This window comes from Panthera tigris, chromosome D1 (genome assembly GCF_018350195.1).
Source record: "Panthera tigris isolate Pti1 chromosome D1, P.tigris_Pti1_mat1.1, whole genome shotgun sequence".
NCBI classification, from domain to species: Eukaryota; Metazoa; Chordata; class Mammalia; order Carnivora; family Felidae; genus Panthera; species Panthera tigris.
The window spans coordinates 56,593,299-56,619,270 of NC_056669.1; the positions used below are offsets into that span (position 1 = coordinate 56,593,299).

The window sequence follows — 25,972 nt, forward strand, 5'->3', positions numbered from 1 at the left end:
TGGACACCAGAAGGCTCTAAGTCATTCCATGCAGTGTCCCAGCAGCACAGCATCTGTAGGTGCTCTTTGGTGCACTCCTCACAGCAGTTCATGTAGCAGTCTGTGCCTCCATTCACGGGCCGTTCTCTGTAGCCCCCTGCTCAGGTCCAAGGTCCAAGAGAATAAGACTCTTCATTGGGTAGATGTAGGAGCCACTCTAGATTAGCAGCCTCATTCCCCACAAGAGCAAATAGCTATTGTAATACTCCATAGACATGGCTCCTAGAGTTCTTGCAGAGGACATGACTAATGATGGGAGTCACCACACATCCAAAGCCCAAAGTTATGATGCCCCCTTCAGATGTTTATAGTTCATTTCTAGTTTCTCCTAGTCCAGATGTGATTTACCAGTCTGGTATCATTTTTACCACAATAATATTGCCTAACTATGTTACCATACCATTTGTTTCAGGTTACCAGGGAACAGGGCGAGAAAGTTAACCCAAAGTCCAATTCTCACACAGAAAGGGAAAAGTGTTCTTATTTTTTGTCCAGATAGCCTAAAGGCTATCGATAAGGGAATGGTTAAATAAATTAAGGTATGTCTATAATATGGAACATAATTCAGACATATGCAGATCTACCTGTTTTGACCTGGAACAATCTTTAAGCCATATCGTTAAGCAAGTCACAGTGTGTATGGTATGATTCTATTTGTGTAACAAGGTGTGTGTGTTTCACTGTACACATGAGAAAAATTCTGGAGTATTATACATGAAACTTTCAATGGTTATCTCTGGGTGTTGAGATTCAAGGGAACTTTTGTTCTTCTGTATTTTTAAACTTTTTTTGGTAGGCGTGTTTTACTTTTATAATAAGAAATGACAAAGATAATTTTTAAGTGGGCTTTGGAGTTAGACATTAGATTCAATTCTTGGCCCTTTTATTTCCCAGCGATTCCATTCTAGCAAATCACTTAGCCTAGCCAAGCTTCGATTTCCTCAGCAGTAGAATGAGAGTAGTAATCCCTATTGTTCAGTGTTGTTAGAGATTTAAAGGACATATGTACAAAGCACCTGACCACAAACCTGGCCTAACCCAGTGAGAAGCCAGTAAATGACCACTGTTAACTCTGTCTTAAGGTCTTAAGGTCTTAAGGTCCTTCACAAGTAGCTGATTCTCTCTTTCTCCTGTAGAGGCATTTCATACATTTCCAGCCTTAAAGGAACTGGAGCTCGCACTTAATGGAATCAAAACCATCTACGTGAAATATGGAGACTTTAAGTTCTTGGAAGTAAGTTGGAGGTAGGGAGTTTTTGGTGCCCACCTGTTTCCTTGTAAGGAATGGGTGTAGAGGTCTCTACTGATTATAACTGCTGGGAAGGAGCTCTCTGGGCCTTTACAGCCAGCCCCTTGCTTGACAGTAGTCCTCTGGTGAGGGTGGTAGGGTTGGTGGTGGTGATGAGGGTAGTGGTAGTGGCAGCAGTGATATATAGGTGACACTGTATCATACCAATGGGCATTGTACATGGTCTGGGAAAATAAATGCCAAACATCATGTCAAAGGAGTCTGTGCAAAAAAAACGAGTTTAAATAGAATACTCTTGGAAGTAGAGTTTGAGGGGAGGTCTGGATCCAGTGGCAGCTAAAGAGCCTTGGAGGTTAAGTGCTAGACATAGCAGATTGGACCAGCTGAACTAGAGGCATTATGGACTGAATCCAGAGACCCATCCTGGTCTGAATGAGCCAGATTGGCTCCAGTGGGCTCAGATAAAGAGGCTAAAGGCCTAGTTCATAGGCCCAGAGGGACTGTGAAATAAAACATGAATTCTATGAGCTCTACAGTATACTCTTGACATTTGTACATCCATAGCTGTTCTCTAAATCTCAGATTCAAAATTACAGTAAAATTTGTTTGTATTCTTGTCTTTATCCTAAATTAAGTTTCCCGTAGTGATGTATTTTCTATGCATGTTCTCATACTTCAAGTTAATCACCTCTTCAACTTCCATGAAAATTTTAGGGCCATTTTCCACAAAGAAACAAAACTTATGTCACTACCTCAGAGGCACTGCATGCATGGAGATTAGAGAACCACAGAATTGGAGCAAGGTGTGGGGTTGGGCACCTGGCCAGGCTGATTCACTGAATAATGGACTCTTCCCCACATGTTGGCCTTATAGTAGAAGTGTTTCAGATTCAAATCTCAGCAGAATGTCTGTATGTCATAAACCTTGGGGTTGACCCCAAAGAGTTAATAACTTAAATTATTTAATGGTCAGCCACTCTTCACAAAAGCCTCACTTAACTTAGTCTTGCTAAAGAGAGAGAGAGAGTCCTTCCACAAGAGTGAATATTTCAGAGTTAATGCCCTTTGTATGCCAAAGTTTTAAAAAGTTTTAACTGTTTGGGATGGCAATCTTCCTAAAATGGATTATATGTCCTTGTGTTCTTAAAACATGCTATACTCAATGTAATGGTACTTTTTCTCCATGGTTTCAAGTCATATTGAGGATAGCAGTGATTTACTATGATTTGTAATAGGAGTGGTCCTAAGAATTGTCCAGGAAGCAGAGCTCTTAAAAGTCCAGTAAAACAGAGTTAGTGTAAATTGATAACAACTGGTGTGATTTTGTGCTGTGTTAAAAAAAAAAAAAATTGTATACAATATTTCAGTATAAACAGTGGAAAAGAGATTCCAGATGTTAGAGATAGCCATTAGCCAAATGGGTAGCCATTTCTGTGACGTACAGACCTGGAAGCTTCTTATAACCTTCCATTCTGGGAGTTATTTTACTTTTTAAAAGAGTAGTCATTTGAGTTCCTGTGTGTCATGCATCGTGCCAGGCATCTTGTCTTCCTCACACCTACTATTTCAAACCCCTATTTCAAGTGCCAGTGGGCCATAGGAAGGGGACATGACTATAGGCTCAGACCCCACAGCTGACTAGCTTGGCTCTAATGGTTCACTGTAATTGATTCTTGGATGTCCCACTTCATAGTTTGATACCTTCTGATAAAGATTATTTATCCAGCAGACCCAGCCTTACCCAAGGGAATTTATTTACATAAGAGAGCAGACCAAAGTCAAGATGCCGAATATAAATGAGAAAAGGAAATCTCTTGGCTAATCATTTGTTTCTGTCTCTATGATTTGCAAGGTCTCTCTAAGAAAAAAGCATAAAGCTGTCAAAAGTCCTGAATTTGCAGTTCACAGTAATGAATACTTTGAAGTGTAATAAAACTTGATGTGACTCAGCAGATGCAGGAGGTTAGGAATCTTCTGTTCTTGTTTGCCAGAAAGGCTGCCACCAGAAGAGTAGAATTCTTCAGCAGTCAATTTAGAAAAACTTAACTTTGCCATGATTTGGTTTTCTACATTCAGGTCTGAAAAAGGCTCAGTTGGAGCCCTGCCCTGAGAGTCAGGAGAGCTTGTTTCTTGTCTTGATTCTGCCACTACTCTGACATAGTTCCTTGGCCAACTCACTTCCCTTCTCTGGGACTTAAACTCCCCCCTCTATAAATTCTGGGCCAGCTATGAAGTTCTGTGACCTGTGATTCTAAGGCTATTCATTTCTTTGAGCTGCCCTTAATTCTATGGAAGACAAATTTGGACCCAATATTGAATAGCCAAACCAACTAGGACAAGGGTCAGCAAACTTTTTCTGTAGGAGGCCAGACAGTGAGTGTTTTAAGGTTTGTGCTCTGTATGGTCATAACTAGTCAGAACTGTCATAATTAGTTCTGTTATAAAGGAAAGCAGCAATAGATACAATGTAAACAAATGAGCATGGCTGTGCTCCAATAAAACTTTATGGTGCTCAAATTTGAATTGCACATAATTTTCACACATTAGTCTTTGATCTTTTTTCAACCATTTAAAAGTGTAAAAATTTTTCTTAGCCCAGAGGCCTCACAAAACAGACAGCAGGATGGATGTGGCTCAGAGGCGTTAGTTTACCAACCCCTGAGCTACAACACTGATGAAACAGCTCAGTGTGGTTGGAATGGAGAGTGAAGCACAGTAGAGTGTAGTGACAGATGAGCCTGGAGAGGTGGCAGAAGAGAGACCGTGGGAAGCCTTGGAAGCCTTCCTAAGGAGTTTGAAGTATCCAGTGGATAATAGGTAGGGTTGCTGCATGAAGAATGAGTTGGAGGGAACAAGAATGAGAGATATTAAGGAGATAGAATCCATAGGTCTTATTGACTGCCCACATATGGGTACGAGGGAGAGGATTTTCCCCACGTTTACAAACTGTGTATCCGAGCCAGCTTTCCAAGTCTTCTTCCTCGAAAGCTTCTCACTTTGCCCCTGCCAAGTGGAATCACACCTTGTGTGTCTCAAAACTTGGAATTTGCTGATGGCGGCATGAACTCAGCACTCCTTTGGTGCTTGGTAGCTTTCATGGCCTGCCCAGTCTTATCAAGCCCTCTGTTATACCACAGACTCTAGTCATACCCAAACTGTTTACAGTTCTCAGAACAGGCTAGGCTACCTCTTGCCTCCTGGTTTCTGTACATGCTTCTTGCTGTACTGCATGTCTTTTTGCCCTCAACAATTTGGTGACTACCAACTAGTTTCTGAAGATAACCCAAGCATCACCTGTTCTGTGAAGCTGCTGCATCCTTTGGTAGAGCTGACTATTCCTTCCTGTGTGCTTCCATTGGTCTGTGTTCAGACCTCTATCCCAGCAGCATTGCTACTTAATAGATACATGTATGTATCTAGCTTTCCAACTAGGTTGTGAGCTAGCAGAAAGAGGACAGAGACTGGTACAAAGCAACCTTTAGTGTAAGGTTCTTGAATGAAAGGATGGTTATAATGATGACAGCCAATATTAACTAAGTTCTTACTGTGTGGCAAACTCATGCTAAAGGTTTTATCCACATAATTCCTCATAAGGACTCATTATTAAAGTTTATTTATTTTGAGAGAGAGTGAGCGAGCAGGGGAGGGGGCAGAGAGGGAGAAAGAGAATCCCAAGCAGGCTCCACGCTGTCAGTGCAGAGCCTGATGCCGGGCTCCAACTCACGAACTGTGAGATCATGACCTGAGCTGAAATCAAGAGTTGGACACTTAACTGACTGAGCCACACAGGCACCCCAAGGACTCATTATTATTTCTACTTTGTAGATAAGGAAGCTCAGGTTAAGTCATTTGCCCAAATCACACATTTGGCCAGTACTCAAACTCAGGTCTACAGGGACAATAAATTAATTATAACAGTGGAGTCAGACCAAACCCAGTCCTCCTCTGGCAGTGACCTACAGTCAGTTGTTTATATGTCTGACTGTGTAACACTGACGTTGTCGACCAAAGACCTTGTTCCTTCACCAGCTGGATAAGATGCTGAAATTGCCCCCATATTTTTCTTTTTCTTTTTCTTTATTTATTTTTTTAATATGAAATTTATTGTCAAATGGTTTCCATACAACACCCAGTGCTCATCCCAACAGGTGCCCTCCTCAATGTCCATCACCCACTTTCCCCTCCCTCCCACCCCCCATCAACCCTCAGTTTATTCTCAGCTTTTAAGAGTCTCTTATGGTTTGGCTCCCTCCCTAAGCTTCAAAGGGTATGTATGGATGGAAGGGGAGGAGAAGAAGCAGATTTATACATAAGTGCTAAAGTGAGTGTCTAGAGAGGCCCAAAAGAGAGAGAAAAAAGACTAGTTGATATCATTTATCCCAACTGCCTTTGTTTTTGCACATAGACACTCAGTTTACCGACAGGCCCCTGACCCAATTATTTCATAAGTCTAGGTGGCCTTGGTTGATAATGAGGTGAAAGTTTGGGTCATTGCCCTCATAAGCCAGTTCATTTCAGCTGATTTTTTATATGCACCTATTATGTGCAAGGTCCTATGCTAGATTACAAGGATATAGCAATAGAGGAGCATGGCCCTTGACCTGACAGTTTATGGTATAGTCCACCACTGTGTGCCAGGACTATGCTAGGTACATCCATGTACCAATATCCCTATTCTTAAGATGTGTATCCAACTATCAGATACCTGGTTGACTGTGAGAAGTACCCCTAGATAAAGCACTTAACGTCAGGGGAGAGCGAGATTCCATCTGGCTGGGGGATTAGGAAAGATTTTATAAGGATGCAGCTTTTGAGTTGCCCTTTTGGGGCTTGGATTCAGACACATGGAGAAAGGGCATTCCTGGTTGAGTGAAAAGCTCAAGCAGTTATCTCCAGGTGGGATGATGCAGGGAATGGGAAAGATGTCACTTTGGTCAGCACCACAGGACAAATCAAGATTTGCAGTGGGAGCTAAAGCTAGAAAATAGGCTGGGAAAGGACTATAATAGGCCTTGAATGTTAATCCAGGGAATCAAGAGGGTTTTAGGCTTGTGAGTGATGGGGCTGCCCAGAAGGTTAAAAAAAAAAAAAGTAGTTAGCTCCCACCTCACATATGAGCATCATTGTCATGCATAGTGCTTCTACTCTCCCATCTTTTATCTTTGTACCATAGTTCCTGGACCTTTCCTTTAACAGCCTGACTGCAGAGGCCATTTGTGATCTGGGGATTCTGCCACACCTCCGTGTCCTGCTCCTCACAGGCAACGGGCTCACTTCCCTGCCACTCAATTTGGCTGTCACAGAACAGTAAGTTCCACATTCTAAGGTCCATGCCACGTGTTCCCTCATGAACCTTTGGGTGCAAGTTATGCAAAGAAATAGCCCAGAGCAGCTCAGAAGTGCTATAAAGACAGGCTGTAAGTGCTCAAAGCAGGGAAAATGCTACCGACTGAAGTTCCTAAGAAAGACAGTCATGGAAGCAGGGACCCAAAGAATGACTAGGCCTCAGATGGGTGGCCTCACACTCCTCTATGCTATTAGGAGACGTTCAGGTATCTAACAAGTCCCTTTCCCTGCCTCTGATTGGTCATGGGTAAATTGTGGACATTGCTCTTGCCAGACTTTTCCCCTTCACAAACCTACTATGCTTTGTATGTTACCATTTTGCACCTTTGTTCAGGCCATGCTTTCTGACCAGAATGTACCAGTCCTTTCTCTGTTCGTAATAATGCCATATACATAGTGCTTACTATGTGCCAGACATGGTTCTCAGCACATATACATATTAACTCATTTGATCCTCACAACAATCCTATGAAATAGGTGTCCTATTATTATCCCTCTTTTATAGATGAGGAAATTGAGGCACAGATATGTTAAATAACTGCTAATAAGTGGCTGAGTCAGAATTTAAGCATGGTCTAGAGACCATGCTTATGGCCATTATGTTCTTTTCTTATGTAGATTCTGCATGTATTCCAAGGGCCTGCTCAGGCCCTCCTCCTTTCCTTACCAGAAGGCTTCCCTGACTGTTTTAGACCATACTTCCTCCTCCCTTCTCTAAGTATCTGTTGAATTTAATGTTTTCCTTCTTACTTTAGAACTTAGTACATTCTATTGTGACTTACACCTCATAAATATACATAAATATATGTATAATAGATAAATGGATGATATACATATAGTCTCCCAAATAGATTGTGAGCACTGTGAGGGCAGAGGCCCTGTCTTACTTATCTTTGATCTGAAGCATCTGGATGATGATCTAGTGCTTTCACACAAGAAGGTATTCAGTGGATGTTAACCAATTCAGAGATGGTGAAGGTGAAAGTCAGGGTGATAATGTTTATTGTGATGATGGTAGATGTGATGGAGATTACAGAGATGAAAGTGGTTGGTTAGTTTCTCAAGGGGTTAGGACAATGATAGTGATCATTATATTAGGGATTTCATTAGGCTCCTTTTGTTTGCAAGTGACAGAAATCAACTCAAACTAGCTTAAACAAAAAGGGAATTTATTGGCTCACGTACCTGTAAGTCCTAAGGTGAGTGCTGGATTCACTTATGGCTGGATACAGGTGTGATCTTTTTTCCCTCAGTGTTGGCTTCATCTTAACCAGTTTTTCTTTATGACCAGACACATATCAGTCAGGAATATAAAAACCACTTGAGGTATTGCAAATGGAGAGTAGTTCATTGTTTTTAGTGGGGAGAGATAATAGGTGGCATTTCATTGTGGAAAATTCCAAACACACATAGAAGCAGAGTCAATGGCAAAATGAACCTCCATTTACCCATCACCCAGCAATTATTGTCTGACAGTTCTGAGGTCATAGCCAATCATGTTTCACCTATATCCCCACCACACCCAACCTTAGATTATTCTTAAGAAAAATCTCAAATGTATCCAGCCATAAATGAATATAGCAGATTCATGTAGTTTCATCTGTAAATAATCCAGTGTACAGTTCTAAAAGATAAGGACTCTTGAAAAAAACCAATCAGAGTACCTTTATTACACCTAAATATTAGCAATAATAAATGGAGGGAATTGGTTACATAGGTGGTGGAAGGGCTGGAAGAGCACAATGGAGAAGAGGGGTATGGAAAGAGCAAAAAGGAAGAAGGTTGATACTCAAGAGATCAGAAGCTGTTCACACTGCTGGACTGGGGCCTACAAGCCTATCCCTGCTGCTGGGCTTTAACTTTTTTTTCAATGTTTATTTTTGAGAGAGAGAGAGAGAATATGAGTGGGGGAAGGGGCAGAGAGAGAGAGAGAGAGAGAGAGAGAGAGAGAATCCAAAGCAGGCTCAAGGCTCTGTGCTGTCAGCACAGAGCCCGACATGACCTGAGCTGAAGTCGGGCACTTAACCGACTGAGCCACCCAGGCGCCCCATCCTTGCTGCTGGGCTTTTAGGTCTAAAAGTTGTAAAAGTGCTATAGTTGTAGATCCGCAGCAGATGTGCTGCCTCAGTCAGGGCTGGAACCTCTGCCAGCACAGATGCTGCTGTTAGAACCACCTGTTGTTGTACTGCTGCCACCAGCAAGCTGTCAGGAACCAAATAAGATAGTTGCTGTTCCACCTGTTTTGGTCTTCCAGTCTCACCAATCCCTCCCTTGGCAGTATCTCACTGGAAGCCAGTTGGGAAGGTGGCCTGGGAAGCGTAGTTTAAGGGTGGCTCTGGCCCCTTACAATACATAGCAGAACACAGAGGAAAGGAATAAAGGTTAAGAACAAATAGGCAGATGACTGGTGTCACCCACCCCTTGGAAACCCAACATCTACTCTCCTCCTTCTCTCCAAATTTAATTTTCATATAACAGTAGCAACCACAGTATACCTTCAGCTTACATGAAGGAATTTTTTTCCTCTTAGGACACTTTTACCCTCTTCTATAAAAGGATGAGACATAGTTCCATCACTCACCATATCCATCTCTGGATGATATTACTCTGTCTTCTAAAGCAGTCACAGTGCCACCTGAATATTTTATAACCTAAAAACTAAGCTGCAGAGTCATTTACCACTAGCAATTTATACACATGCACACATACACACGTACGCACACATGCACGTGCACACATGCACACACACAGCAAGCTAAAAAGAAAATATACACATTTGCTATAATGTTCTTTTCTTAATTGGTCAGGAGGCCATAGTACATATTTATGAATCCTTATTCCATCACCTATTTAATGTCCCCTTCTTCCTTATCCAGCATCTTGGCTGTTTGGACTCTTTAACTGGTATAGTATCCCAAACATTCATTCCTGAAGGATCAAAGTTATTAATGCTTTTTTATTGGGTTGTAGTCTTCTATTAATGCTTTTTAAAATTGTGGTAACATACACATAACATAAAATTTACCATCCTAACCATTTTCAAATGTGCAGTGGTGTTCACTTAAGTATGTTCACATCATTGTCCTATCCCCACCACCATCTGTCTTCAAAACTCTTTTCATCTTGCAGAAATTCCATTTACTTTGACTAATGGAGAGGACACTTCCAAGAGGAACACCTTGTAACTCCCTGTATTCTAATCATATTCTGTCCTCATGGTATAACAGCGATCATACCTACTTTTGATAATCAGTATCAATCACTCAGCCAATACAGTAAATTCCTTGTTTCCTGCCTGTTGGTTTAGTGGAATGAGGAACCCAAGTGGCCCTCAGCAATCTCAGCTTTTAGTTAAGAGAAACTGTTCTTTGTGTCCCTGTAAAAGCATTCCTCCCTAGGCAACTAAGATTCTACTTGCAGGAATGGAGGCAACAATTCTGGAAGTGGATAACTGTAAGAGGATCTGTTCTCATTTCCTTCCATTAATTGCTAGATCCTATGTTCTAGTTATGAAAAAAAAATAGCATCATTATTGGTTGCTGGTTTATATGATACCCCTTCCTGTAAGTCAGAGTGCCCACTTCACAGGGGGTGGTCTCCTAGCTGGTGCGATCAATGAGTTGTTAAAAAAAAACAAACCTATTTTACCTTTTAGATCAGCTACTTCTACATCATGAGATACATGGTAAAAAAGTGAATTACATGTTTACAAGCTCATTATTGTACTCATTTGCTATCAAATGTGTTCCATGGTTAGAAGCAATTGTATGTGAGGCACCAGGATAATGAATAAGACATTCTGTAATTCTCCAGTGATGCTGGAAGAATATTGTGGTCAGGGAATGCAAATCCATGTCCAAAGTACGTATTTATTCCAGTAAACAAAACAAATTACTGCTCCTTTTATGAAGGAAGGTGCCCACAGTCATCTTCCCACTAGATGGCTGGCTAATTCTTTCAGAAATGGTGCCATGTTAGGGGCTTAACATTGGCTTCTGCTGTCGGCATTTTAGGTACTCAGCAGGGATGATGACCAGATCTGCTTTGGTGAGGGGATGTGTGTAGCCTCCATGCCTGTGCTAAGGGCATTTTGCAAGTACTAGGGTATCCAAGGAGAGAGACCCAACTGACTTTGTGAAATGGGTCATCTTGTCCACTTGATCATTGAGTCTCCTCTGAGTGGATCATCTTTGGGAAACATTCACATGGGATGCAAATAATCCTTGAACTCTCTGTCCATTCTGAGAGGTCCGTTCACATAATTGCCCCTTAGACCTCTCTGTCAGCAGTTTCACAGTATTTTTTCCAAGCTTTGACTATTCAGCTAAACCATCAGCCACTGCCCATGAATCAGCATAAACCAAGCAAATAGATATATTGCCGTAAGTTTTACGTTTTGGGAGGGTTCCTCTTCCCCTGTCTTTCAGAGACACCCTCCTGTAAAGTTGTAATACTGCAATAGTCTTTCTTTAGTGTCAGAATGTCATGCACAATCATTCGTAAACCCAGCTGGGGGCTCTCTCCTACATTAACTGCTCATAGACTCTTAGTTGTGGGTTGATGGAGAGGTAATAGTACAGCAGGAGTAGGCATCATTGGAACCAAAGCCATATTCATTCACGCAATTTTTCCAGACTTGCTTGAGCCAGATCTCACATATTACTTCACTTGATGAGGGAATTCTGTGACACATTCAGTTCATGATGAGCCACTGAGGTCACATGGCCACTCAGTGTTCCTGTGACCAGGTGTTCAGTCTTTACCAACATGGGGCAGTAAGGCAGAAACTGTTTTTCAAAAGGAAAATAGTTGTTCACAGAATCGGCATAACTTTGCTCAAAAATGATTCTGCAATTGACACCTATAAAAGGCTCCATTCATAGGCCACGTTAACTTCTCATCCAAACCAGGATATATTTGAGAGGGAAAAGGAACACTATTAATTATTTTGTGATAACAGGTGAAAACTCAAACTGTCCTTGAAAACCAGGATGTAACCCTGTACTGTATAGCACACCTTTTTGCCTTAGGCACTTAGAGCATAGTTGGACCTATCGAGTCATATTGCCCAATGCCTTTGGCCAAGGACCTAATGTCCAGAAAACAATTCATGCAGTTGGACCTGTTGCAGAGCCTTGTTTTGCTCTGAGCCTCACACAAAACTGGCATCCTCATGGGATACTCAGTAAGGGTTAGATTGGCACAGATGTTTTATGCATTGCTTCCAAAGTCCAAAAAGGTCAACAAAGCTTTGTGCCTTTTTCATAAGTAACAGGTGGTGCAAGGTGAAGGATTATGTCTTTCACGTTGGAGGTATATCCCAACATGTTCCAGATACCTGGACAACAAGAAAATTAATGAAGGTAGTAGTTCCTTGAATTGGTGGTGGGGGTTCCCTCCATCCTTTGACACACATGAATCTTACTAAATCATCTAGAGTATTTGCAACTTACTGCCCATTAGGTCCAATCAACATGATGTTTTGTGGAATACCAAAATAGATTGGTGGTAGATGTAATAGATTATGGTAAACATAAAGAGTTGATGTTGCCCTGGGAGAAGAGGACAAAGATGTACTGTTATCCCAGTCAGACAAAAGCAGACTGTTTCTGGTAGTTCTTGTTGTTTGGTAAGGAGAAGGCAGTATTTGATAGGTCCTTAGCTAAATCCCAAGCACCAGGGGCTGTGTTGATGTGCTACAGTAAGAAGAGTCCACATGTGGAACAGCAGCTAAAATTGGAGTCACCACTTGATTAAGCCTGCAGTAAGCTATAGTCATTCTTCAAGACCTGTCTTCTACACAAGACAAACAAGTTTAACAGGAATATCATAAGACTCAGTATCCTTTTACCTTTCTTGTCTTCAGTGATGACAGTAATCTCTGTAGTTACCTCAGGGATGGGGAATAACTTTAGGTTTACTGTTCTAAAAGCAAAATTCCTCAGGCTTCAATCTGTCCCTGCCTTGTATAATAGCTCTCACTTTGTTGGTCAGTAAACAAATGTGGTTATTCTGTTGGTTGCTTAGTATGTCTATTCTAATTATACATTCAAAAAATAACTATATATTCAGGAACTGGGGAGATAACCACGATGTAAGTTGATGACTTCACTGGGTTCATTCACAGGCTAAATTTCCATTCTTCCACCTGACCTTTGTAATCCCCTACTTTGAATGATAGACCACCATGCCTTTCATATCCCCAGATATTAGCACCAATTTGCAGATATTGTCTGGTAATCCTTGAAAGGCCTAGTTTAGGACGGTCAGAATTTTCTGCAGTGTTGACAGTGTTCTATATCTGCATTGTTCAATATGGTAGCCACTAGTCATGTTGAGCACTTGAAATGTGATCATTGTGACTGAAAAACTGAATTTTTACTTTTATTTAAGTCTAATTAGTTTTAATTTAAAGGTAAATAATCAGGAAACTATGAGACGCCATGACCTCTGGGCAACTCAAATAATTTTTTTCTTACCAACTCTAGACTTTTTTTATATATATAATTCGTGCTTAATTATTTGAAGCTAGTCTTCAGTCTCTGCAAGGACCACACTGTTTCTAGTTCACACTTCCTCCTAGGATTTAGTCCTTCAATGTCCTAATTTAAGGTAGGGGCAGTTTATCAGGGCTTCCCTTCTGTGGCATACCCTGGAATCTAATTTTTGGCCTCTAGACTAGCATAGTTGTTAGAATCTCTGCTCAGCATCTCAACCTCTCTGCCACTTCTGGAGTCAGCAGATAGCCCTAGGGAAAAAGAGACCCCAAATTTTACAAGATCCCCTTTGAGTTTCCTTCTTTTTCCAAATCCCAGCCCCCTAAATTTTCACAGGTTGTTAGTTCCCACATGCCTTAAAGAAATTTATTTTGTTTTTTTTAAGTAGGCTCCATGTTCAACATGGGGCTTGAACTCACAACCCTGAGATCAAGAGTCACATGCTCTACTAACTGAGCCAGCCAGACATCCCAATTGTTTTTAATATATATATTTTGTCTGGATTTTCTAGTTCATACTCAAGGGATAGTTGGCCTACATGAGTTAGTCTGTGATACCATAAACCTTTCCATTTATTTTGGCCAGATGCCTAGGAACACTCAGTATGAAACCATTTTAAACTAAACTAAACTAGCTGGATATTCTCTGAACCACTCTGATGATACAAATTTGGGCTGTAATTTTGCAAGAGGACCAGTCTGCCCTCCCCCTTCCTTTCTTTTCACCCCAAGGCAGTTTTCTTCTAGCTGTGGGATGAGGGGCATGGGTTTAGTGCTAGTTCCCTCTCTCCTGAGGATATATCTCTTTAGGATCCTACATTCGTGTAGGGGGTCTCCAATTACATGCCCCACCTTCTGTTTCGACAAGATCAGCAAGTGTCCTCAAGGCAAACATGGCTTCTTGTGCTTGGTTTCTGTCTCGACTTTTATATTTTGGTACTACTACTTTACTGTCTTCACATCTCTTATGTGTTTTTAAATGATGAATCTTTTGGGGCGCCTGGGTGGCTCAGGAGGTTAAGCAACCAACTTTGGCTTAGGTCATGATCTTACAGTTTATGAGTTCGAGCCCCGCATCGGGCTCTGTGCCTGGAGCCTGTTTGGAGCCTGCTTCAGATTCTATGTCTCCCTCTCTCTCTGCCCTTCCCCCTTCATGCTGTCTTTGTCTATCTCTTTCTCTCTCTCTTAAAGAATAAACAAACATTTAAAAATTAAAAAAAAATAAATGAATCTTTTTATGTTTTATTCATCATTTTAGTTGTTTTCAGTGGGAAGCCTTGTTGCATACAGTAAGGCAAGTCTCCACCACTATGTCCTTCTATTTCTTTATAAGATGGGTAAAATAAATGCACTCCTACTTACATCAGGATATCAATTGAAATAATTGTGCTTTGAAAGCTATGAGGCTCCAAACAAGTATTACTGTTATTTTCTTCCCATTTGTCTTCCCACACTCAAAATGCTCTTTGGATTCCTCTTCTTCTGCCAGCCTCTTAAATGTTGATCGTCCCCAGTTTTCTACTCTCAACCCACTGTTTTTATTAATCTTTATAATCTTGATAGTTTCATCCCTTCCAAGTCTTCTTTATTTCTCTACTTCACATCCATCTTCTGAGCTATGAGCCCATGTCTTTTACTTATTATATCAAAGTCATCATGCATATGCCCATGCCAAGATCTCCTCCCGTGTCCCTGGCCTCAGTGATGGGCACTGCTCTCCATCAGCAGTGCAGTTGTCTGAGTGAGAAACGTGGGCATCAGCCTGAGTTCTTCCCTCCCTCACATCCACTCAGTCTCCAGATGCTGTGAATTGTACTTTCTAAATGTTTCTCAAACTTGGCCATTTCTGTTGTCCTCCTGTTCAGTCTCACTGCAGCAAATCAGCACAGCCCATGCTACTTGGGATACAGCTAAGGATCTGTCAAATGTTTCTTTCTCTTGATCACCTCCCAACACACCCACCTTACCATCAGCCAGAGGGATGTTCCTAAAATGCACATCTGATTCGATCACTGCTCTACTTGAAGTCCTTCAGCAGCTTCCCAGTGTTCTAAAGATAAACTCCATTAACATTGATCACAAGGCTTTTCATGACCTGACTCTGCTTCTCCATCCTCCTTTCTCTTGACTTTTTTCCATTTCACCATATACCTCATTTATTTTGGACTATTTGTGTCTCCATTTCTGGATAGATCACACTTTATCTCTGTCTGGGTGAGTTAGGGGGATATCTGACCTACTTGTATCATTAGCCTGTCCTATTACATGTTTTGATTGACATCTGAGACTTTGGCTCTCCCATTAAGCCTGTTCCTTTTCCCCCTTGGACCATACGTGTCATCTCTCTCAGGCTTGACCAGCACGGGGCAGAGGGGATGGTTACCTCCTTTTTTCTAAGCACTGTTTTCCTAAAAATGCCTAAAAGAACACCAGATCTTTAGCAGCCACATTATAAGTCCTCTTTTACACAAGCGAGTTGTGAAGCCATGTCTCTCTCATCCTGGGTTGCACTGTGGGTTTTCTGTATCACAGGAGCTGATCTGACATTTTAATGGGCATTACAACTTGCTAAATTTCATCTGTTTTACTGCAGCTCTTAGTCCAGTCTGTTCTGCAATATTTTTGGCTTAATCAGAAGTCTTACAATGTAAAGTAAAAGAAATCCTCTTTCATCATGTAGATAGGGGAACTGACCAGGACCAGATATGCTGGACACCAGGTAGAAGTCACCCAGCAAGCAAAGCAGCAGCAGCACCACCAGAGCCACAGCCTAGGGCTGCTGGTCCCCATTCCCATGCTTCCTTAATATGGCACACAAATTCCCATTCCTGAATCCAATCACTGGGGCATACTCTTAGCTTCTAAAAAAATTAAGTCAAATCTGTTGTATTTTAAATGGTATTAAATTCCTTTTGGCAAGAGAAGGTATAATAAAAATAGCACCACTCTGAACAGCTGGAAACTTCAGCTTCTCCATACTGATAGACTCCTGCCACTTCAAAGAGCTCTTCTACCAAAACTGCCATGAGAAGGACTCCATTGGAGAGCCTGACACTTTCCTCTGCAGCCTCGCTTCTTGTCCTCCTTACCCACCTACTGACTGCCCCCCTATTTTAAGACATCAGTATTAGAGACAAAATTAGGCTTTTCTATGTTATAATTAGGGTACAGCTTTTAAAAGGCAAAACACGATAACTTGTCACAAAAGACAGGACAGAGCTACCTCCTTCATTATGGAATTTAAGAGGAATTTTTCGAAGGCTTATTTTTTAGCTGTTTCACATCTCACTGGAGTGAAAAAGATTGGCCAATTAATTATAAATCAACAGAGCTGCTGTGCACCCTCCTATAATTGCTCTCAGGTAGAGATTAAAAATTTAGTGCATGAAAGTTGGTCTTTTCAGGAGAAGAAAAGAATCGCCTGTGACCTTCAAATACCATGAACTAAAGGCTTCTTTCATCCTTTGTTGAGTGTATTGAGTGTTTAATTTGGGTATATGGAGAAAAACGAGTTGGAGGGAGAACTGAAAACATGATTTGAGTCATCTGTGTTTGTGTACTTAAAAAGGGGCACCTGGTTGGTTCAGTTGGTAGAGCATGGAACTCTTGATCTTGGGGTTATAGGTTTGAACCCCACATTGGGTGTAGAGATTACCTAAAAATATAAAATCTTTTTTTTAAGTTGGAAAAAAATAAAAAAGAATTACATAGGTCTTATCCATCTAGAGGCACAAATGAGGCCACATTAATGGTAGTACCTAAAATGCCCTGACTTCCTGCCCTGCCTGTGTGATTCAGGATCTCAGCCCGTTAAATTCCACTGTCAGGTGTTTCTGGGTCTCCTCAGAGAGTTTGAATTTAAAAAGAGACTTCTCAACTCCTTACTGATATGTGCTTTTTATTAAGTTGCTTTAGAAGAGAGCCTCACTGCAGCCAGCCTACCTTACCCCACATGGACCAAAGCTGTGGTCCATGCCAAGGGGTTTGTCTTCTGGTGATCCCATAGTTACCAATCCTTAGGGTGACACAGCATACCCAGGAGTCTGACCTGACCCAAATTTGTGCAGTATTCTTTCTTCAGAATGTTTCCCCCCAACTTGGGCATGCCTTATTCACTCTGGTATTTTCCATGAGCATTACTAGTGCACCCCATCCTGCCCCAGTCGGGTCTCACTGAGTCCATCTGTGGATGTGTGCAACCTTTCTCCATACAGAAGACTGTATGTGTGAGTAGGATTTGGGGAAGGGGTCAGTTGGGGAGGGAATTACACCTTCCAGTCCCTCTCTACAGGGACCTCTGTGGGACACTAAAGAGGGTTCCCAAGGTGGTTATATCTCTTGATTGATTTCCTGTTCTCCATCTCCATTCCTATTCCCATTCCCACTTCTTGGGGATGGTGGAGTTTGTTCCCTGCCCTTGCTCATTACCCAGGATCCTTGCACTTACAGGGAGGCATCTGTAACGTCACTGACGAACAAGAGGTACATCCTGAGGTTCCCAGTGCTGGAGACACTGATGCTGGATGACAACAAGCTCTCCAGCCCCAATTGCTTTGCCAGCCTGGCTGGGCTCAGAAGGTAAAGCCACACTCCTCTCTCTGAAGGACCCCCTACCACTGCCAACCTGGCCCACACCCTGAGTGCTGCTTTGGAATCCAAAAGGCCTGAGTTGAAATCCCAGTTCCACTACTTACCTCTGCTGTGTGGTCACAGATAATCCATTTCTCCCCTCTGAGCTTTAGCTCAGCCATAAAAGTGGGGCATCAGTAGGACATTTCTGATCAAGTGACTAGATTAGAAGTGGCAAAGAGAAGGGAGGATAAAAAGAGATATCACCAGAGATAGAGTCCTGACCCCTGAGAGAGGAGACAGAAAAAAAAAAAACAAAAAAACAAAACCAGAATCAGAAAGATAAGAATTAACTGCTATATTCTACCTATTTAAATAATGAAAATGCTGGCATTTATTTATTATTATCATTTTTTAAATGCTGGCATTTAAATGGTTAATTTTTAGATCCCTGGAAAATTTATTTTGGAGTCAGTTACCATTTACTGCATGCTACTTTGTGTAGAGCCATTTACATTGTCTAATTAAACTTCACTGGAGCCTTGAAAGTTATTAACTATCATCCCCATTTTAGAGATAGGGATATTGAGTCTAGAGAGGGTAAGTCACTGGCTCCAGGTCACACAAGGAGTAAGGGTCCAAGCCTGAGTTCATGTTCTTTCCCTAAAGTTGCTAGGTAAATGCTCCTGAGGTATCATTATTGCTGTGATTCTGTATTCACTTTCCTTAATTAAAGACTGAAGAAATTAAGCCTGGACCAAAACAGGATTTTCCGGATCCCGTACCTACAGCAGGTTCAGCTCCAAGACGGGTCAGGGGACTGGGCTAGAGGCAGGGGGAGTCCCCAGAAAGTGCCCCAATCCATGCTGCAGCCCAAGTCGTGGATGTTTGAGGCCTCAGATGAACAACCGGATTATACTGTACTGCCCATGAAAAAGGATGTTGACCGGACAGGTGAGTGGTGCCCCTTATTCCAGAGACTCTAGCCCCATGGTGGGAATAAGCTTCCAACAGTTTATTTTGAAAATCTGTGACTCCTTGAGGAGCTGCTGCACTGAAGCTGCTGGGTCTGGGGAGGTGGAGGTATCCCATGAATTATTTCAATGGCTTCCTAACTGATTCTCCATTAAGGTATTTTTAAAATCCAATTAAAAGTAAATTTTTAAAAATCTCAAATAACAAGGGGCACCTGGGTGGCTCAGTTGGCTAAGCGTCCAACTCTTGATTTCAGCTCAGGTCATTATCTCAGGGTTGTGAGATCAAGCCCTGCATCAGCACAGAGCCTGCTTAAGATTCTCTCTCTCCCCCTCTCTCTGCCCCTCCCCTGCTTGCTTGCATGCACACATGCATTCTCTCTCTCTGAAATAAAATTTTAAAAAATCTCAAATAACAAGAAACTCTGAAGTTAGGCTTTCCAGAGATGGCTAATTCTGGGGTACATTGATGTTCTCAAGAGATTCAGGTTCTTTCCATCCTCTTTGCTGCCATCCTTGGCCTGCTTGTTTATCTTTGTAGGTTGATTCCAATTGAGGTCTAAAGATCACTACCACAGGGCCAAGAATCATGTCCAAATGGCAACACTAGAGGCAGAAAAGAAAAGGAATGTCACCTTATATTATAAACCAAAATCTCTTTAATGTATGAGTATATTTCTGGATTATATATTCTGTTCTATTGATCTATTACTGTGCCAATACCACAGTGGGTTTTTTAAATATTTATTTTAAATTGAGAAGTAACCAACATAAAGTAAAAATATAGAAATACTGTATAGATCTTGAATTTTACATGTATATCTCCTTTTAACCACCACCCATATTACAATGTAGAGCATTTCCAGCATCCCATTTTGACTTCTGTCACCAAAGATAGGTTTGGCTTGATTTGAAATTTATGAATATGGAATTATACAGCATGTGCTCTTTGTGTCTGATTTATTTCACTCAACATTATGTCTGTCAGATTCATTCATGTTGTTGCATATATTGGTCGTTCACTATTTTTCATTTCTTATATTTTTTCCAAGTTATTTACCCTTTTTACTGTTAATAGACATTTTGGTTATTTTGAGTTTGAGGCTATTATGGATAAAGCTACTATAACTTTTATATCTTTTGGTAGGCTTAAGCACCCATTGTCTGTTGAGTATATACCCAGGAATGGAATTCAAAAGTATGTTTAACATTATTTAGTACTTCTAAGTATTTTTCCAATGCAGTTGTACCAGTTTTAATCCCCATATTAATGTAAGAGAATTTCACTTCCAGTTACTCCATATCCACACAAATACTTGGTAATGTCAGTCTTTTTAATTCTACCTATTTGGGGTAGGTAGGTAGTAGTTTCTTATTGTGGCTTTAATTTGCATTATTTAATGATTTTTCTTTTAAAGACAGTGAGTGAGCTTGAGCAAGGTAAAAGGGCAGAGAGAGAGAGAGAGAGAGAGAGAGAGAGAGAGAGAGAATCTTAAGCAGGCTCCATACTCAGCATGGAGACCAACGTGGGGATTGATCCTGTGACCCTGGGATCATGACATGAGCTGGAACTGACTGAGCAACCCAGGCACCCCAACAAGTTCTGTTTTAATTCTTGGTGTTTTCAATGTCCACCCAGACACCCCTAGTTTGCATTTCTTAAGTGACTAATGATCTTACGTACCTTTCATATGTTTATGGGTCACTTTGACCCATATCCTCTTTTGGCAGTGCCTAATCAAGTCTTTGCCTGTATTTAAATTGGGTTATATTTTTCTTTTCTTGTTGATTTGCTTGAGTTCTTTATATATGCTGGATACAAGTTCTTTGTAGACCTAAATATTAGAAAAATCTTTTCCCAGTCTGTATGTAGCCTCCTTTTTCATGTTTCTAATGGTGAATTTTGATGAATAAAAGTTCTTTATTTTAATGAAGTTCAGTTCAATCTTTAATGGTTAGTTCTTTTTGTTTCCTTTTCAAGAATTTATCTGTCTGAAACCATTAAGATATTTTCCTATATTTTCTTCTGGAAGCTTGATTATTTTAGTTTTTACATTTTGGTCTATGATCTGTCTAGAAGTTTTGTATATGATGTGAAGTAGAGTCCGTTTACTTTTTTAGATGGATATCTAATTGACTCAACAGCACTTGCTGAAAAGACTATATCCTTTTCCCCACTGAGTTGTAAGAGAGGTTTTATGGTAAGGCAGGGTCTGTATGTGTCTAAAGTGCTATAGCTTTTTAATATGTTTTGAGAACTGATAGTGAAGTTCTCCAGCTATGTTGTTGCTCTTCAGAATTGCTATAACTATTATAAAGCCTTTGAATTTACATATAAATTTTAGAATCATCTTGCCAGTTTCCACACAATATCCTGCTGGGATTTTGATTAGAATTGTAGTGATCCTATAGACCAATTTGGAGTGAATTTATATTTTTACAATATTGGGTTTTTTAATTTATCAAAGTAATATATCCCACCATGTTTTAGGTCTTTTGAAATTGTTCTCATCAATGCTTTGTAGTCTCCCGTGGTGAGATCTTGCATATCTTCCGTTAGATTTATTCCTATGTATTTGGTCTTTTTCTATGGTATTGTCATTGGTATTGCTTTTTCATATTACATTTCTGCCTGTTTGTTGCTAGTACATAGAAATTTTGAACTTGTATCCAGTAACCTTTCTAACCGGAGATTATAGGCAGAGGATATACGTTCATGCAGAGTGTGCTGTAGCTCATCTTTCTAGATATGTCTCCCCAGGGAATCACTTTTGAGCAACCATACTTGCAACGATTGCCCATCCTCTTGCTAACTCCTACTTTGTTTCTTGTATAAACTTATCCCCAAATCCTTTCCAGACACTTGTTGTAGGAGAAGTTGTTTGGGCCATGTGGTGTTCTACCCCTATTATCGTTTACTTCATTTTCAGGTAACCTTTATTAATATAATACCATTAATGTGTGGAAGAGGTCCTGTTAGCCAGGGCAGAGGTGAGTAGTGTCTGCACAGGATCCAGTCCAAGAAGATGCTTAGATTTATGGTTGAACTCAGATATTTATTGGCTCATCTCATTCTGATGGTGCCAAGAATGAAATGACTCCACAGCCTCTTCCTTACTACCATGCTGCTGGTTATTCTTAGTATCTCTTCTGGATTCACTGTCTTAATATATTCTGTTTCTACTAACATAACAGGATATTTTCAAATCCTTTGACAGAATATCATTTATATACATTTCTTTGTTCTAACACAGTCTGATCAATACTGACCGCCTGCTCAGTAAGAGCTCTCACATGTTGCAAAGTCAGAAGGAAGGTCAACATGGCTGAAATATAGTGAGTGAGGGGCAGGATAGCAGGAGATAAGATTGGAGAAGTAGACAGGAGCCAGATCAGGCAGGACCTCAGAGGCCTGGCCAAGGAATTTGGATTTTATTCTGAGTGCACCTCACTACCTGACAGGTATCACAGCCAGCTCCTCTTCCCAGTTATCATTAGAGATGTGAACCAATGGGAACCCCTCTGGGGGGACCCCTGCTGTACACAGTGGATGAGAGACCCAGACCCCAGCCTCTCTGGGGGCAATCCGTGCTCTCACCAACCTCTGTTATTTTTCTTTTGTTTCAGAGGTTGTGTTCTCATCTTACCCTGGATTTTCAACCTCTGAGGTAAGAACTGCCTGTTTTATATTTGTGCCCTTGAGTTAGAACATTATTTTAATACACAAAAGTAAGCTAATAAAGCCATGAGAGGCATTTATATGTATCACACTGAAGAAGCCCGTTCAGTGAACAGATACTTACTGAGTACTTAGTGTGTGCCCGGCACTGTGCTGGTCTAGAAACATATAGTGGTAGACTAGACAGTCCAGTCCCTGGCCTCACACAGCCAACAAGCTCGCTTTCACTGTTCTCAGATGTGTTCAGTAGTAATGGTTGGGGCCTCAGGTGGGCAAGCTGGCATTGAAATGAGGCTGCCACCAAGATGAAGCCTGGCGGCTCCCTAATAAGAGCCCCCAAAAGCTAGACTGATCCTTGCCAAGTATACTACCATCTGGGGTCTAATCCTTGGTGTCATAGGCTTAGATGCTTGATTTTCTTCTGGACAGAAAATTTGTTTTTCTCTCAGGGTTAGACAACTACTAACCAAGCTCACGAGGACTGATGCACTAAATATTGATGGATGCATTTACAATAAGAAGTACAACTATACATTTGGCCAACCTGCATCCTTGAAAGGCAGCTCAGTACATTCACTCCCTCCTCACAGATAAAACTGGGTGAGAAATTATATCAGTTAACAATTGGCATATAACAAACCAACCCAACAATTACTTCAAACAATAGCAATTTATTCTCACAAATGTTTGGGCTGGTTAGGTGGTTCTGCTGGTTTTTCCAGGGCTCATTCATGCAGCTGGCTGGTTCCCTGGGGCCTGGGTTCATGGACAACTGGTATGGCTTGGCATCTACATGAAGTATTTATTAAGGACTTCTTTACAACATGGTGGCCTTCGGGTTCCAAGAGAGCGAGGATGAATTGCAGGGCTCTGAAATTCAAACGGTAGCACTTCTGCCACATTCTGTTAGTCAAAGTAAGTCATAGAAATGACAGTGCAGCACAATTCTGTCTGGAGGTAGCACAGACCCCACAAGTTAAGGGCACAGTGCCCAACAGGACTGCCCTTACTTCAGATGCTAGCTGCAAGTGAGCTATTCACACTTATAACAAACTGGCTACAAATTCTGGAGTTCCCACGGCCTTTACAGGCTCAATAATTTAGTAGAACAACTCTTAGAACTCAGGAAAGCCCTATCTTTATGATTACAGTTTTACTATAAAGGGTATAAATGAGGACCAGCCAAATGAAAAGACAAATAATGTGAGGTCTAGGAGGGTCCCAGAAAATGGAAATTCCCAAGCCCTATCACTGGTTTTTGTTTTGTTCTCACCCGTGACTTACCTGTCCCACTCGGTACAAGTTAGAGCCTAGGAGGGCACAAAACACTTGACCCCAAGTAGGTGCTCTGCTAATGTTCACTGAATGAAAAAGTAAAATTTAAGTGACTTGCTCAAGATTACACAGTGATTAATGGAGCTTAGAACAGAATCTAGTTCACTTGAACTCAGTTATTAGCCCAGCATCTACCCTGTCATTTCCTTTGGTCCCATCCAACTTAAGGAATCAGTGAGTGATTTGTAGGCATGGTTGACCCAGTAACTTCCATTATCTGCTTAATGAAACATGTTGATCCTGAGGCAGGCTGGGCTGTACTGAGAAACCATGACTCTGCAAGTGACCCAGATGCAACAGGCCACATTCAGGCCCGGAGGCCTGCTTGAAGTCCTCCAGGACTTAGCTATTGATTTATCCTGGAATGAAGAGCCTCCACAGTCGGATGTGAGCTAGCCCATCAGGCTCAGGTTACTCCTGCTCTCCATCTCCCCACTAGGAAAAGTCTACTTTAAAATATTGGGGTATCTGGGTGGCTCAGCCGGTTGAGCATCCGACTTCGGCTCAGGTCATGATCTCACAGTCCGTGGGTTCAAGCCCTGTGTCGGACTCTGTGCTGACAGCCCAGAGCCTGGAGCCTGCTTCGGATTCTCTGTCTCCCTCTCTATCTGCCTCTGCCCTGGTTATGCTCTGTCTTTGTCTCTCTCTCTCTCTTTCTCAAAAATAAATAAACGTTAAAAATTTTTTTAAAAAATAATAAAATGCAAGCACCTGTCCTTTTGCCATTTGCAGAAATTTTAGCCCAACTGTAGAGAAGGGCCATTTCAGAATAAGCTGCCAAAGGGCAGAAAGTGAGAGGTAGGGGCAAAAAACCTCTAAGCCTACACCACTGCTGTATTGTCATTTGGCCTCATAGAACTTGTAACTGGAACTTTGGGGGCCAGAGAATCAGCTCATCATGTGACCTCAGAGAACTTGAAGCCAGAACTCTGGGCCCTTGGTAACATCTCCCGTTGTGACCCTAGATGCCTCTTTTGGCCAACCCTCTCTAGAATGTCTTGGCAGCATTCAGCTTCTTATCTTTGGGACACTTTGACATAGATCTTTTTTTCCTTCTAAGGAAACCAAGGTATGTGCACTTCCTCCCATATTCAAGATTCTTCCCGTGAAGTCACTGAAGGCCAGAAACCAGACGCTGGCCCCGCCCTTTCCAGAGCTGAGGTACCTTAGCCTGGCCTACAACAAGGTGACTCTGCTCTCTGCCTATTTCTTCAGGGGCACAGATGGGAGGATGGGATGCGATCTGCTCTGGCCTGAAGGCCAGCCTTAGAGTTCCCTGCATTACAGATATGTGAGCTCAGGAATTCTCAGGGTGGGAGAAGTGGAGAGTGTAGGCCAAGGCAGAAGTCCATCCATTCAGTCCCAGATATTTATCTAATACCATGTGCCAGGCTCTATGCTAGATACTAGGTATACAGCAGCTCAAAGAAAGATTGGGCCGCTTGCCTTTTGGAGCTTGTCACCCATAGGGAAGACTGATACAGCACAAATAGTCTCAGTATAAGCATGCATAGTGTTATGAAGAAATTCAAAGTGCTATGAAGTATATGACAGGGGTAGTCTAACCTAGTATTTGGGATCAGGGAAGGTTCTTGAGAGAGCGGTGCTTTATCAGTTTAATGAGGTGAAGTGTGAGGAGGAGTGAAGTGAGAAATATTCTAGCTTATAGGAACAGCAGATGTAAAGTCCATGGGACACATTTAACATGTTTCTCCTGCATGTTTTATGGTAACATATTTTTCCAATATCCATGTTCTGTTTGACTTCTGTAAACCCCACCAACTGAGCTCTACTCAAGTCTGAAGTGTAGGCAACTTTGAAGGAACTCTGCTTACACTCCTTCTAAGGCAAGCAGTTGGTACAGCCAAATTCTTCAAGTGTTTCTTCCTAAGAGTTTTATAATTTTAGCTCTGAAATTCAGGTCTTTGATTCATTTTGAGTTAATCTTGAGATGTGGTGTGAGATAGGGGTCAAACCTCATTCTTTTGTATGTGGATATGTAGTTTCCTCAGCACCATTTATTGAAAAGACTATTCTTTCTCCATTGAATGGTCTTCTCACCCTTGTCAAAAATCAGTGGCCCATAGATGTATTATGGGTCCCCTCTCATTCTTGAAATTGGTCATTTGTGTCTTCTATTGATCCAAAATAGTTAGAAGTTATCCCTTTTTTTGACTTAAAAAAAAAAACCAGCTGCTGCTTTCACTGGATTTCTCTACTTATCTCTTTTCCCATTTCATTAATTTCTGCTCATAACTTGATTTTTGCCCTATTCACATGAGTTT

At 41.4% G+C, this 25,972-nt stretch overlaps 1 protein-coding gene and 1 long non-coding RNA gene across 4 annotated transcripts in view; one reads left to right on the forward strand and one right to left on the reverse strand.

The window, feature by feature from the left end:
- The window catches only part of XRRA1 (X-ray radiation resistance associated 1), a 62,198-nt gene that overhangs the window by 17,834 nt on the left and 18,392 nt on the right, over positions 1 to 25,972 (forward strand). The window contains exons 7-12 of one of the 3 annotated variants that reach the window (XM_007080840.2): positions 1,176 to 1,273; positions 6,462 to 6,595; positions 17,580 to 17,708; positions 18,436 to 18,653; positions 22,301 to 22,341; positions 24,748 to 24,873. In XM_007080840.2, the coding sequence (XP_007080902.1) occupies positions 1,176 to 1,273; positions 6,462 to 6,595; positions 17,580 to 17,708; positions 18,436 to 18,653; positions 22,301 to 22,341; positions 24,748 to 24,873 (746 nt within the window). The remainder of the gene's footprint in view (positions 1 to 1,175; positions 1,274 to 6,461; positions 6,596 to 17,579; positions 17,709 to 18,435; positions 18,654 to 22,300; positions 22,342 to 24,747; positions 24,874 to 25,972) is intronic. The other 2 variants (XM_042958029.1, XM_015536993.2) reach the window with 2 other exon arrangements.
- Positions 23,004 to 24,614, reverse strand: LOC122231065. Its single transcript, XR_006208180.1, has 3 exons — positions 24,399 to 24,614; positions 23,637 to 23,713; positions 23,004 to 23,222 (listed from the first exon to the last, which is right to left on the reverse strand). It is a non-coding gene; the product is annotated as an uncharacterized LOC122231065 (long non-coding RNA).